Source organism: Buteo buteo, chromosome Z (genome assembly GCF_964188355.1).
Source record: "Buteo buteo chromosome Z, bButBut1.hap1.1, whole genome shotgun sequence".
Lineage (NCBI taxonomy): Eukaryota > Metazoa > Chordata > Aves > Accipitriformes > Accipitridae > Buteo > Buteo buteo.
This window is the reverse complement of record NC_134204.1, coordinates 36,830,853-36,846,071: the sequence shown is the minus strand read 5'-3', so window position 1 is coordinate 36,846,071 and position 15,219 is coordinate 36,830,853. Positions and strand designations below refer to the sequence as shown.

The window sequence follows — 15,219 nt, the reverse complement described above, 5'->3', positions numbered from 1 at the left end:
CAAGGAGCAGCAAAAGCAGAGCTGCCCGGCAAAGAGGTCTGAGCCACGAGTTAAGGGCAACTCCAGCAATGGCCATGCCTGCACCATGGGCACAGTTACTTGAGGTCTGACCACAGTAGACAGAACCAGGTGCTGGTAACTGGGTCCATTGACAACCTCAGACATGGCAAGGGAATAAGTGAGGTCAAGGGTCCATCCAGGGACTACAGTCAGAAGCAAAAGAAGCTGAGGCCAGAGACAGGGCAGAAGACAGGACTACAGACAGGCACACCTGCAATGTACCTTACATAGGGAATGAAGGTCCAGGCCTGAGCTCTAGCAGGGATCCTGGACCCATGCATTGAGAATGCAGGGTTGAGATCTCCAGAGAGGCTGGTCAGCACAATGAAAGCCAGTTGGTACACTCAGCACCGTGACATCATGGACTGATCAATAGTTTCTCTCTCTAGCAGAGGTGGCCAATGGTACCAACACACACAAAAGCAGCTGTGTGGTAAGACACTCACATGATGAATCTATATGTATTTCTTCATCAGGATACACTAGTGCTGAAGTCCTCCTTCCCATAGGCACAAATGCACCCAGAGAAGACTGCAAGGTCCAAATCCCACAGAAGAGAACAGGCTCTGTTTCATCTTCCCTACCATGGTCCCCGTAGTCAAGTGTCTTCATTCATGCAGTATGCCCACGCAGGAAGTGTCTAGCAGTCCAGAATGAAGGTCATCTACAGCTTGTTCCTTTGAACACATTAGCTATCAACCAGGAGGAGGGAGAAAAAGCCTACCACTTTATTTATTTATTTATTTGAGGGGTCAATTCTGAATTTAAAACATGCTCACGAGGTATCACTACACAAAGTTAGATCTAACCATTTTTAGGAGAAAGCATTTGGGGATTTTTTCTTCTTTCTTTTTTTCTCTGTAATAGTATTTTCTACTATTGAAGAAAAAGGGTTTTGTATAGAAAGAAAACATAAAAGAAAACACCTGTTTGGCTTGCAGGAATTGGCCAGGGAGGCGGTTTTCCTGACAGGCCAAAAGCAACCAGCACAGGGCCCCTTTAAAAAAAAAGTCAGGTGTGGTTTCCCCCCCCCCCCTATTTCATGTGAGCATTGGCAGAAACTCTGACAAGCAGTTCTTCATATTTTATTATGTTCTTGTCTAGCAGAATCTCTGTCAGGCAAAAACCTTGTCAGCGGAAAAGCTGTCGTAGGATCAGAGGAGACAAAAACAGGTGTCACAGAGGCAGTCAAAACTGAAGAAAAAAAAAAGATTAGGCTAAAGAGAGAAAGGCAGACAATTACATTAATGCCATTGCTTTTATCTTATAGATTGTTATTATCTCGGGGTGCTGAGTGCGCAATTGCCTCAAAGAAAAGTAGACAGGAGACAAGGGGAAACTTGATAGTTATTAACTGAAGAGGCAGTGTGTCAAAGCTGGATGGGGTTCAAAGTTTTGCAAAAGGATAAAAAAAATTGCAGACAGCAAGCAACGTCTGTGAACAAACTGTGGTTCTGCTTTCGGCTACATAAACCTAGTAGCAATCTAAATGTTTCAACTTGGAATCAGATCATAGACAGAAAAATTAATGAAAGTTTTCATTCAGACTTTTTTAATAACATTTATTTTGTGTACATGCAACTGAAGTGCTGGGGGTTTTTTTTGATCTGTTATAAAAATGTTGTTAGAGCATGAGGCATGGTGAGGCATGAAGACATTTATCAGTTTAGTTGCTGTGTTGTTTGAGTTTGAAACACCTATTATCAACACATGTTTAATTTTAAAATGCTATTAAGAATCCTTTTACTAAGTGTGAACATCTGTACATGCAAGCTGTAAATTAGAAGATCACATATGTGTCCCTCTGTCAGAGACTAGATGCATTTGGCAAATGGTTTCCATTATTAGCTTTTAAATACAGTAAAAGGCAGAAGGAAAAGTTGATTTTGCCTATGAATCAGGGTATGCTTTACTTACTCTCCTTCCATGATCTTTTGAAATCCACAGTGTCTTAGTGAACATTTCTCATCTATCTGGATTAAATTGTGAAAGGGATGAAGACAGAAGTGAAATGGATGTCACCAAAGGATGCCATATTGTAACTGGAATTTATACCCAGGCTGATACAGGATGTTCACCCACCCATATAAATGTTAATGTCCCATGCTCTGTGCGCTTGTGCCAGGGGTCAATGGGATAATTTTCTACACCATGACAATATTTGAGCCATTCGGTAGTCACTGGCAAGTTTTCTTGTCCTTAGTCACCTTCTAAGCATGGTACTTTTGAGGAGCAGTTTTTTCCACCTAGAAAATACACCACATCCTGAGGGAGGCTAGCTTAGACCACCTCTTATGACTGCAGTAGTTTGTCTGTCCTTCCAGCATTTTAGTCATTCATAAGCTACCTTCTGTTCCTGAAAGGATTTGTTACTTCTTTTTCTGTGGTTGATGGAAAAGAAGAAAATCTTGGAACTCTGAAATGTGAAGCTGTTCATGTTCACCACTAAAATCAACAGCAAACTACAGTGCTCCACATTGCCATTAATAATACGGTATCTGTTTTACCATACTCGACAAGCTGTTGTTGCAACAGTATTATGGAATCTTTTTATGTTGGTGTTGTATATTTAATCTGTCTGCCAATTTAAGTTTCTCTTGCTGCAGAAAGTGGCCCAGTTATTTAGATTAAAAAAAGGTCTGGAAAGCTCTGTTATTGTCTGGACACAAACTATATAAAATTTCTTTTCATTTTCATGTTGACCCTTGAACAAATCTAGTAACCTGGAAAAATGATGAAGTTTAAAAAATTCTGTATTGTCATGTGTATGTGTGTATGCACTCCAACTGTGTCCCTCTTTGGTAAGTTAGAGAACTGGCCAGAGAGCATGCAAGAAAATCTACAGTGGGACTATTGCAGAGCCCAAATTTAAAACTGAAATGGAATGACATTCATAATGACCTGTACATTGCCTCTTACTGACTCTTCTCTGTGGTATTCTGAGATACACAGCCAGGCAAATCAGCTGAGAGAAAGGGTTTCACTAGACCTTTTCATCCCTCTCTAGGATACCTAAATATTTATCTAGGATCAGGAAATTAGCAAGAGGTATGTGTATTTACAACTCCAATTGCATTTAAACTAGGATATTTAAAATTCTTTTATATTCAGTAAAGGCAAAATGTCATGCTTTTATTGTAGCTATTCAAAAAACAATATGAGGCCTCTAAAGTACAAAATTCATCACTGCATACTTGTATTTCTTTTGCTTAATGAAAATGGAATCCACTCAGAAGCATGGCTTTTAATTTGGTTGACCTTGTCCACTGCACATTGAGAAGGAAGGGGTCTCAGGTCAATGAGTAAATTTGCATAGCTGAGCCTATGAACTGGCCACAGTATGGATTAAATGAAAGATTTTGTTTTTATTTTCTGTGTTTTGACAAATTGAACAAGTATTTGAGCCTTATTTTAATATATCTTTTGTACTTAGTTTCCTTTGAATTACACAGGGTCCCAAGACTCCAGTAAAATATAAATGGTGAAGTAGATTTCCCCTCCCTATTTTACTGCATTTAAAAAAAAAAGGCAAAACAAACCCAGAAATGGAACATAGAAGTTTGTTCATCAATTTCTTATAAATAGGTCCAAAGTTTTTTGCTGGAATTTTGCATAATAAGAATGCTGCAAGCTGTAATGTGAAGATTGACATTATATCAATTTCAAAATTCTCTTTACAATTCAGATTATACTGAGCAGAGTCTCTGTAAAATCTGGGGGTTTCATTTACTATTCAAGAAGGTAAAGAGAGGATAAGCCAACATGGGGAGTTCAGGCTTTACCAAGAGGGTGGTCAAACACTGGAACAGCCTTCCTAGAGAGGTGGTCAATGCGCCAAGCCTGTATGTGTTTAAGAGGCATTTGGACAATGCCCTTAATAACATGCTTTAACTGTTGGTCAGCCCTGAAGTGGTCAGGCAGTTCAACTAGATGATCGTTGTAGGTCCTTCCAACTGAAATATTCTAAATTATCTAAATGATTATGGGGCATACTTGATACTTTAGAGCTAGGTAAGAAAAACAGCAGTGAAAGTTTCCTAATTCCTATACTAATTATCCAATTAGTAATTTTGGGCTGTTGAAGGCAATCTTCTGTAACGTCTTCTACTTTATAATCCTTTTTTGCCCCCCCTTTTTAATAGTTAAATTTTCTGAAACAAGAACTTGAAATTTAGGATTCACCACAGAAATATCCCTTGGCTGTATGTTGTTACAGTAAAACACAAGGGCCTTTTTAGGCTGTTCCACAAAAATTTTGATTACTCAGCAAGTATGTGAGTTTTAAAATTCATTAGATCTTTTCTTCCTCTACCAGTGAACAGTTTTCTACTCACACTGACATAAAGAATATCAGACTATCAGAGCAGTGCTAAGAATTGAATTGAATTGGGCTGTTAAAAGGGAGCCTTCTTAGTTTAAGCACATAGCTAGGCCCATCATAGTCATGTTTTTGGAAAAGACTCTGCAGGTTACAACCAAAAAGTCACAAACATGTTAAGACTTTTCTGGGTGAACTTTTGAGCCCACTGAAAGTGTAAGAAGTATGAGTAATACCTCATGCTCTACCAGGAAGGGACTTTTAATTTGTGGTTTATGATGTTCAGTCACTGATATCTTCTTAATAAGGACACATCTGTTTATGTCATTTTTCAGGTATGATAAAGCTCATTCTTTTATATAGCATGTTTCATCTTGAAGTCTCCTAAGCACTTATGAAATCATACACTGTCAACTATTTCCTTAGCAATGTCTTTTAAAGAAACAAGATAATTTTTATAGATTACAAATTATAGTGAAAAGTTTCATTCTCCTGCCAAGTGCAAGGGGTTTCAATAGTCAATGATCTGAAAGAATTTCAGGTGCTTACCATACTATCATTTCTCTATGGGTGCAAGTGTATTTCCTTTCTCTTCATGTACAACTTTTTTCCTTTTTTTTTTTTTCTGACTGTAGCATGAGGTTTGTCTTTAGTTTGCAAATGTTCTTACACATCCGTGCAAAAATATATGCTTTGCTGTGTTATAAATTACACATTTCAGTGCATATCCTGACTTGTACTTCCAAAGGATAAAATTCACTGCTTATTGGTTTATTACATAATGTGCAGAATAAGGCCACAAAGCAAAATTGGAGATAATTTCAGTGTCACTTGGAATGTTAGTCCAACAGTGGACTAACTCTTATTTGTGTGTGTGTGTGTGTGTGTGTGTGTGTGTTTTGAGAAGCAGATCTATAGATAACATCACTTGAAAACATGTTGCAGATAAATGGAATAGTACAGGGTATTTTGTGAAAATTTCTGTCTGCTGGTCAAGGAGTGTGCTCAGTAATTAAAAAGGACCTTTTTTATTTCTTTTTTCACTTCTATTCCATCTTGGCCTTTCCAAAGCTGTTATCCTCGGAGTGGATAACCACATTACATAATGTGGGTAAATGCCCAGAGTTTTTTAATCTCATTCTATCTATTAGTTTTATAATTCACCCAATAGTCTTTAGATAAAGATATCGTACAGCCATTCTGACTAGTGCCAAAGTAGACTCATGACCTTAAAATCTTCAGCAAGCCAAGTCTTCTTTAGCTGGAAGAACTTGCTTTTCCCCACTGCAGGCATAGGATTTACTGTTAAGTAAAGAGAAACAAAAAGAAATATTAAGATATATTAGAAATATATGATGTAGTGATTAAAAAGGATTGAATATTCCAAAAATATTCATTCATGTCTTGACTCTGGTCTGAATTTGTGTAAATGTGGAGAAGCCAGTTAACGTCTTTGGACCCCATTCTCATTCTGTAAAACTGAAGGTGGAAAGCTCAAGGTGATCCAGATCTGCTTAATTATTTTGATAGTCTGGTAGAAAATGTTACATCTATTAACACTAATATTATTTACAGCATTCTTATTGCAAGCAGTAGTAGTATTTTTTTAAGAATACTAGTATTTTACTTTATTTTACTCCTTCCAAATGGTTGCTCTGCCCCCCAGGTACACATATATATGTATCAGCACACATACAGCACAGCCTGCACAGTAACAAAATCAATTTTCTAGGCTTTTCTAGCTGAGTACGTTGATGACACATCTGTTACGGTAGTAGCAAAATAACCATGTTACAAAAATATCATACATAAAAGGGGCAAAAAAAATATAGGAAAGTATTTGACCTGGATAAGCTTCAATCAAATCCCATTCATTAGACCTTGTAAATAAATCAGTCCCACATCATGAAGCCTATATAGCTGAAGTACTTCGGAAGAAGATCTTTTGGAAGAAAAATCCCACCCTTCACATTCTTCAGTATAAATGTCCTGTGGAGAGACATAAGACTGCAGTCCCTAGGCTTGCCAATTCCTTATCTTTTTTGAATGTTAAATTAATATTTAAAGCTATTTATTCAAAGTTGACTTAACCACTAGAATAGGAAAGATCAGACAAATCAGTTGCAAGAAATGAAGTATGAGGAAACCAGAACTCTTTGACAAAGTATTCCTTGGAGTAAACGTGTTGAATGAAGCCAGTGAGTAAATGATAAGGGCCTTTGCGCTCTGGATGTAAGAAAGCAATTTATCAAGAGTACATGAACTCTCCAGTGACCATAAACCAAGAAGAAACCAAAGTACAGGAGAGAAGAAGTCCCTATAAAATTATTTTAAATGCTCAGAAAGTTTTGTTTAAAAAAAGCAGTGAGAAGCTTAGGTGCTGCAACATAGTCCATAAAATGGAAATAAAATTAAATTTAAACATTGATACTCAGTAAAATGTGTGATGTCATGTGCAGTTCCATCATATTTAACTTCACAAGGGGATAAGAATTACCTTCATCCTGCAAACCTCCCCTTCCCTCATCTCTATATTATTCACGTCACAATGAATAACATGAAATTCACACAGAAGGATAAAACAAAACCAGCCAGCTCAAGTAGCAGTGAATTCATGATAGAAATTATGGTAAATCAGAGGAGTAATTTTTAACATGTTTAAAAGGCTGGGGTATAGTGTGTATCTGTTTTCTTTTATTCCCCTAGAAGTTAAGTCTCAAACCTTTAACAGTCCAAATCAATTCTGAATAGCTTCAGTCTTGTTCATCAGTTAATCATAGATTTTCTGTAATTTCTTTTGAACTTAGGATTATTGTAGTCTCTGGGGCTCAGCTGAGCACCCTTCTGCTGTAGGAATTAAAGTTAATTGTGATCTTTGGAAACTAGGCCTGTTTCAGACTGCATCCGTGAAAAAGAATCACTCAGTGATGAGTGGTGTCCCTCAGGGTTGTATTGGGACTGGTACTGTTTAGTATCTTCATCAATGACATAGCCAGTGCGATCGAGTGCACCCTCAGCAAATTTGCAGATGATACCACATTGAGTGGTGCAGTTGACACACCCGAGGGACAGGATGCCATTCAGAGGGACCTGGATAAGCTCAGGAAGTGGGCCCATGTGAACTTCAAGAAGCTCAAAGAGGCCAAGTGCAAGGTCCTGCACCTGGGTTGAGGCAAACCCCAATATCAATACAGGCTGAGGGATGAAGGGTTTGAGAGCAGCCCTGCCAAGAAGGACTTGTGGGTACTGGTGGATGAAAAGCTGGACATGAGCTGGCAATATGTGCTTGCAGCCCAGAAACCAACCATATCCTTGGCTGCATCAAAAGAAGGGTGGCCAGCAGGTCGAGGGAGGTGTTTCTGCTGCTCTACTACACTCTTGTGAGACCCCACCTGGAGTACTGCGTCCAGCTCTGGAGTCCTCAGTACAAAATAGACATGGACCTGTTGGGAGTGGGTCCGGAGGAGGGCCACAAAAATGATCAGAGGGATGGAATGCCTCTCCTGTGAGGACAGACGGAGAGAGTTGGGGTTGTTCAACCTGGAGAATAGGAGGTTCTGGGGAGACCTTATAGCAGCCTTTCAATGCTTAAAGGGGGCTGGTAAGAAAGATGGGGATAGACTTTTTAGCAGGGCCTGTTGTGATAGGACAAGGGGCAATGGTTTTAAACTATAAGAGGATAGATTCAGACTAGATATAAGGAAGAAATTTTTTATGATGAGGGTGGTGAAACAGTGGAACAGGTTGCCCAGAGAGGTGGTAGATGTCCCATCTCTGGAAGCATTCAAGGTCAGGTTGGATGGGGCTCTGAGCAACTTAATCTAGTTGAAGATGTCCCTGCTCATCGCAGGGCGGTTGGACTAGATGACCTTTAAAGTCCTTTCCAGCCCAAACCATGCTGTGATTCTGTGGTTCTATGAATCATTCAGGTGATATTTCTGTGGAAAATAATTGCATCTGCAAAATTAATTGTGTTTAGATAATTCTTTGGGATTATTTTCGTGTCTTTCCTTTAGCTCTTCTCTTATACTTAACCCATTTTCTTTCAGCCTTGGACAAGCTTAGTACTCAGCACCTCTACCACCCAACCCAAGTGGAGATTGTGCAGTCCAATGTTGTGTTTGACATCAGCAGCCTGATGCTCTACGGTACTCAGGCTGTGCCTGTGAGACTGAAGATACTACTTGACCGACTCTTCAGTGTACTGAAGCAAGAGGAGGTGTTGCATATTCTACATGGCTTAGGCTGGACACTGCGAGACTATGTTCGAGGCTACATCCTTCAGGTAGGAAATAAAGCAAAGCATGTTTCCAAGCCCAGTTAACTGAATTTTTTTTTTGTACAGATGTAGTGACCATGCACCCAAAGAGGTAGAAGGATATGAAGTAAATTTAGTGTGGCATGTTGAAGACTAATGATGATGTTGGCAAAATGAAATGTTCAATTTTTCCTAAGCTAAAAAAATGCAGGTTACTTCATACCATAGCATTTATTTGTACTTGCTTATGCTTATTGTAGGAAATACCTTAAATACTGCAAATACTGAGGTTAGCTAGCTGCAAGCCTGATTTGGTCATCAAAGGCAACTGGCAAGTTTTCAAGGGCTACTGTTTGACTTAAGAAACTAAGATCCAAGTCAGCAGCTCCTTCATCTTTTCTTTCCTTCTCTAGCAAGATGCTTAATAAGGGGTAGATGAAATGGGCATTGTGATCATAGTTGTGTTGGGAGGTATCCTTACAGTGTCATGTATAAACAGGAAAATCCTGTTTATAAGGCCATTTTTAAAAGGTAGTTTTAAATAAAGTGTTATGTGCAGATTAGTTAAGATACGATGAGCAAACAAAACATAAGTAAACAATAATATGGACAAGCATTCTTTATGAGTATGGTCATGAATACGTATGGTTGCATATCTGAAGAATTTCATCATCTGTTGGGTTCCAAAGTGAATTATTACATTTTATAAGACTATTTCTGATTGAGAATCTAACACTACATGCTTCTGAGTTCTCTTAATTGCTACTGACTTTGTGGGAGCTCTACCTCATCTAGAAGTCATCCAGCTATTGAAGTGGACACACCTGAAAAAATTTGAAAATTCTAGTTTCCAATTTATTTCTTTACTTTCTTAGGCAATGATAGTGTGCTTGTCACTATACAGAAAATATGGGAATCTAGTCCTGCTCTAAGGAATTCTGATGGTATTTTTTAATTCCTCTTCAGTTTTCTGTCGTTCGTGTGAAAAAATTGCTTAGCCTTACGTAATTCTATGGAAATGTTCATATTCTGTGTTCTTAATTACACAGATTCTCACAGAAAAGTGTTCTGAATTGTAGAACAGTCCTAGGGAAAGAGTAATAAAAAGGCTATTACTTTAATAATGAGATCCTGTTATTCTTATTAGGATATATACAGAATGAAGCTCTTTAATTGTTTTAGGATTCTCTCAGGCATCTCTTTGTAAAGGCTAAATGTTACATGTGTTCAAATACAATAGAATCCATTTTTTCCATTCTATAACTTACACATAAGTGTATATCCATGATATTTATACAGTAGATATCTATAGATGTTTGTACAATATATATATATGGATATGTATCTATAGATGTTGCATATGATATATAAACTAGATAGGTATATGATAGATATCTGTAGATACCTACTGTAATGGCATTATATGCATATTGCAACATATTTTAGATTCCTGGATTCTGAATGCTACTGATGAAGAGGGCTGAAGAAATATGATTGCAAAGGAATATGCATTAAAAAATGCATCCTTTTTAAGATATAACATTAGAAAATTGCTGTTTACTAAATGCGATTAATAGTTAGGTGTAATATATTACAAGTGCAGAATGTAATTCAGTGTCCCTTACAGTCAAGAAGACTGACTGAAATCAGTAGTTTTCTTGTTTTAAAGGTGCTAGAATCGGGCTCATATTGATTTTGTTTTAATTGTCTGTTAGAATGATGTTAATATATGCAAGAATGGCTTGTAATATAGTTACATAGAGGTTTGTACTGAGTGAGATTGTGACCTATGCATCTGAGTGGTGTAAAGGCCTATAATACACCATTAGGTCAGAGTTCAATTTATCTGGCTAAAACTCAATCACATGGTAGCCCTCGAGGCATGAATTTTACCATTACTACATTCAACAACAGTATATTGAATATTATGTCAGTTAAAGGAGAACAATTATCAATGAAAGTTAAGGGCAGCTCTAACAGTCTTGCCATATATTGACTTGGTTAGTTCTTGGCTGTGGATTGTGCTAGTGGGTGAATGAAGACCTACGATAGGTGTAGTCAAGCCTGCCTGTTAGTTTAGCTCTCTAATTTCAAAGAATCACAGACTGTTCAAAGTTGGAAGGGAGGTCATCTTGTCTAACACCCCTGCTCAAGCAGGGCGACCTACATCTGGTTGCCCAGGACCATATCCAGACAGCTTTTGAATAGCTCCAAGGATGGAAACTCCACAACCTCCCTGGGCAAAATAATGCATTTTGTTTCCATTAAAGCTAGGAAGCTCAGTATACAGCAGAAAGGGAACTACTTAATAAAACATTTATGAACAGAAATTGTAGGAAAATTAGTCAAATCTATGATAATTAAAAAGACTTGTTTAAAAAGTAACTCTATTGCAACTATCTGATAAAAAGGAGAAAAGGGGCATGCAGGGAAATTTGAAAGGAAATGAGTAGTAACACTAGCACAGTAAAAGTGCATACAGGTGAGAACTACAGGTAATGTCTCCTTCAAGCCAAAGGTGTTGTTCCATAAAGGTTGTCTTTAGAGAATTGGAACTCTTCACAGAATTGTTTGAGGCTTTCAAACTCACCTTTTCCACACAAAAAGCTTATGATGAAATTGCATGAGCCTCCTATAGGAGAGTCAAAAGTATCAAGTAGCAAAAGAAATCATCCAGAATATCACAGCGCTATGGGATTATTGGTAGGCTGTCATGCAGTGAATTAAGGAATATCCGATTCTCAGTCTGGAAGTATAGTTCTTTTTAACTTGTCGGTGCAAACCTAAGTTATAACGTAGTCCAGTCAATGCTGGTAAATTTACCATACATTCATACATACTCATTGTACATCAAATACACAAATACATATCTCTAAGAAATGGTTTAAATTTGCTATAATGCTGTAGCTAGAGAAGCGTAAACCTGTAAACTAGCTTGTTTGTCTCTAATCTAATAAAAATAATATTTTAAACTTGTAAGATGAAATGATGGTTATCAATGTTTGACATGGGGGCAGGGGGAAAGAAAGGTTAGTAGCTTTGGGAACACTTGCTCAGAAATACATAAATTATTTGGAACGTACAGAAATACAGAACATATTTGGAATGTACAGACTCTAAGACACTCTTAAGTGTATTCTGCAAGGAGTAAGTATCAGAATAGGGAAAGGGAATGGTTGTGACAGATTCTAGAATAGTTAATCCTGGTTAAAGTTCCAGTGTTCTCCAATCAACTGCAGTGCAAAAGATTTGTAAAGCTGGTACAAAATAGGCGTTTCATGCCTTGGCAAGGTCTGAGACATCAGTTTGTGCTGAATTTCCCCTGAATCATGATGGAATTGTTAAATTATTTTAACATTTTCCCTAAATGGAGGGGTTTTGGAGGGGGGAAAAAAAAGAAATCTTAGCATAGATGTATCAACTCAAAATCTGTTATTTTAGTATTGCCAGATATTTTCTTTTCTGTTCAAGATCCGTAATGAAACCCCTTTTTCCACAAAAAAAGAAAACACTTTTTCACAGTGACTTTTGAGAAAAACCTCAGTTTGCTGCACTTGAGAAGCAAGAGAAAACCAGTGCCTCTGTCTAGTTGTGTATTAGTGCTGCAAGGTGGGTGGGATTATTTGTAATACCCTCATTTTGACTAATAATGTTTCTAAATAGCAAATTAAAAAGCAGTGGGCAGAGAAAAATGCAGTATTTATTGCTTCATTCAGTGGATGCATTAATGGAGCACAGGAAGCGAATGAACCCTGAAGCCAGCAGAGGTAATGTGATACACCGCCTTTCACATTTGGGCACAGTCACAGCATTGCCAGTAACGGCTGAAAGGCATTAAGACCTGGCAAGCTTTCTCTGGCCTCTGTGCAATAAACCTAATTTCTGGTGAAGAGATACCTATCACTGAAATGTCAGTGAGTGACAATTTGGTCAGCAGTCTTACCAGATTGCTCACAAGATTAATGTTTTAGAGGAGGAGTTGTTCTTTCATCTTTAGTAGTGATCCTCAAAAAAACCTTACTGCATAGGGGAGCTTCCTGGACTGCATCTGCTCCATGGGCATCCAGAGTGCTTCAGTTTCTAGGCTTGTGTATCCGGTACCTATCTCAAGGAACTAAGCTGTATTTGGTGTGGAGCTATTAGTGAGCCTGTAGATTTTCTCTTTGGGAACAGCCAACTCAACAACTGTCTACATGACAAGAAATGATTCTGTCAACAACAGTAACTGTTTTGGGTCAGTTTCTGCACCTGCTACTCAAAGAGATGTGATTAGTGGCTCTACTAATTTGTGTGAAGTTACTTTTGCTTCAAAGAACAGTTCAACTGTGACTAAGTCTCCAGCCCTGGTTTGGTTTCAGCTGAGCTGAGAGAAGAGGTGACTTTGCCAGCTGTTCTCCTCTGTTCCACCACTGGAGAATACTTTACCCCACCCATTTGCTAGTGTAACTACATGTGTAACCACTCCCTAGCTAGGTTCTCTGTAAACAAGGCAGGTTAGAAAAATCCTTCTGCTAAACACGTGCAAGTTGACTCTGATTATTCTGTGAGGAAAGAGCTAGAGAGCAATTATGCCAGTAGCAGTGAACAGCTGGAGCATTCAGCTTTTACACTGGTCCAGCTGCAGATGACAGGACATGTGACCACAACTTAGAGGCCATAAACTGACTCTTTGCAAATAATGAATCAGTGTTTTGAGTAAGAGGTCAACACTTCTTCAACTGTTTTGTGATCAAATAGTTGTATTCCGTTAGTGAAAAGAGGAAAATAAATATTATCTTTACAGGACAAAGAAGGAAGCAGAGGCATAGAACAGAACATTGGCAGAATCAGGAAAAGGGGCTAGACCTAGGATTCCTGTTCTTACCATCGTTCCCTCGAAAAAAGTAGATTATAGTCAGTAGCTCATGGGCAACATCTTGGCTGCCAGACTCTGTGGTGCTATTCACAGCTATGAGAAATTTAACAAAAAAAACCAAAACCAAAACAAAAACAACAACAAAAAAACAAAACCAAACACCCAAAACCAAAATCAAAACTAAAGCCAGCTGGAAAAGTATGGGTATTTTATTGGCCCAAAAGGTGACTCACCCACAAAAGTTCATGCACTGGACAGTGCATGGGGAATCACTAATCCTAAATGAAGGTCTTTTCCATGGCAATGTCAGTGCTGAAAACTGATGAAATTCAAAATTACTAGATATCATTTTCTGCTTTGGGAAGACTGGAAACTGGGAGTACAATGCTTTTCCTGCCTCTGTGGTTTCACTGTCAAGTCTGCTAATTTTAAAAGTAAGAAAAAACCCTCTGAAATTAATGACGTCCTCTGCCACTGCTGACTTGGGCTTGTGTGTTTCTTTGCCCACAGATACCAGCACAATCCCTACTTTATCAATTTAGTTAACTCTTCAAATGATGACCAGGAGGGACTGTGGTTTATTCTCCCATTGCTGTGTTGGTTCTGTAGGGCTAAAACAACTGTTGAGCAAGAACAATTGTTTCAGTCACCGATGTCAGCTAAGAGTAAACTCTCAGAAGGTATACATTGGGGGGGGGGGGGGGGGAATTAGCCATTTTTTCAAAAGACATCCCATTAACTAAAACAAAGTCATTCAAATTGTGAAATACATAGTCCAAGATTTTTAAAGAAAAATTGGTTATATGCATAGTCATAGAATCATAGAATCATTTAGGTTGGAAAAGACCTTCAAGATCATCGAGTCCAACTGTCAACCATTCCCACTAAACCATGTCCTGAAGTACCCCATCTACTCGCTTTTTTAGTACCTCTAGGGATGGTGACTCAACCACTTCCCTGGGCAGCCTATTCCAATGTCTGACAACCCTCTCAGTAAAAAAATTTTTCCTAATATCTAACCTAAATCTCCCTTGCCTCAATTTGAGGCCATTTCCTCTCGTCCTGTCTCCAGCCACCTGACAGAAGAGACCAGCACCCACCTCACTACAACCCCCCTTCAGGTAGCTGTAGAGAGCGATAAGGTCTCCCCTCAGCCTCCTTTTCTCCAGACTAAACAGCCCCAGCTCCCTCACCCGCTCCTCATAGGACTTGTGCTCCAGGCCCCTCACCAACTTGGTTGCCCTTCTCTGGACATGCTCCAGCACCAAAATGTCTTTCCTGTAGTGAGGGGCCTAAAACTGAACACAGTACTCGAGTTGCGGCCTCACCAGTGCCGAGTACAGGGGAACAATCACCTCCCTGCTCCTGCTGGCCACACTATTTCTGATACAGGTCAGGCTGACAGGTCTGTAGTTCCGTGGATACTTCCTCCGACCCTTCTTGTAAATGGGAGTCACATTGGCAAGCCTCCAGTCCTCTGGGACCTCCCCTGTTGACCAGGATCACTGATAGAAGATAGAGAGTGGCTTGGCAATGACCTCTGCCAGTTCCCTCAGTACTCTTGGATGGATCCTATCAGGTCCCATAGATTTGTGAGTGTCCAGATGGCATAGTAGGTCACTAACTATTTCCTCCTGGATTAAGGGGGGGTATGTTCTGCTCTTCATCCTTACCTTCCAGCTCAAGGGGTGGAGTACCCTGAGGATAACTGGTCTCCCTATTAAAGAC

General features: G+C 38.9%; 1 protein-coding gene across 3 annotated transcripts in view; it reads left to right on the top strand.

The window, feature by feature from the left end:
- The window catches only part of BNC2 (basonuclin zinc finger protein 2), a 341,392-nt gene that overhangs the window by 220,349 nt on the left and 105,824 nt on the right, over positions 1 to 15,219 (top strand). For all 3 annotated transcript variants that reach the window (XM_075021244.1, XM_075021245.1, XM_075021243.1), the window contains exon 4: positions 8,428 to 8,663. In XM_075021244.1, the coding sequence (XP_074877345.1) occupies positions 8,428 to 8,663 (236 nt within the window). The remainder of the gene's footprint in view (positions 1 to 8,427; positions 8,664 to 15,219) is intronic.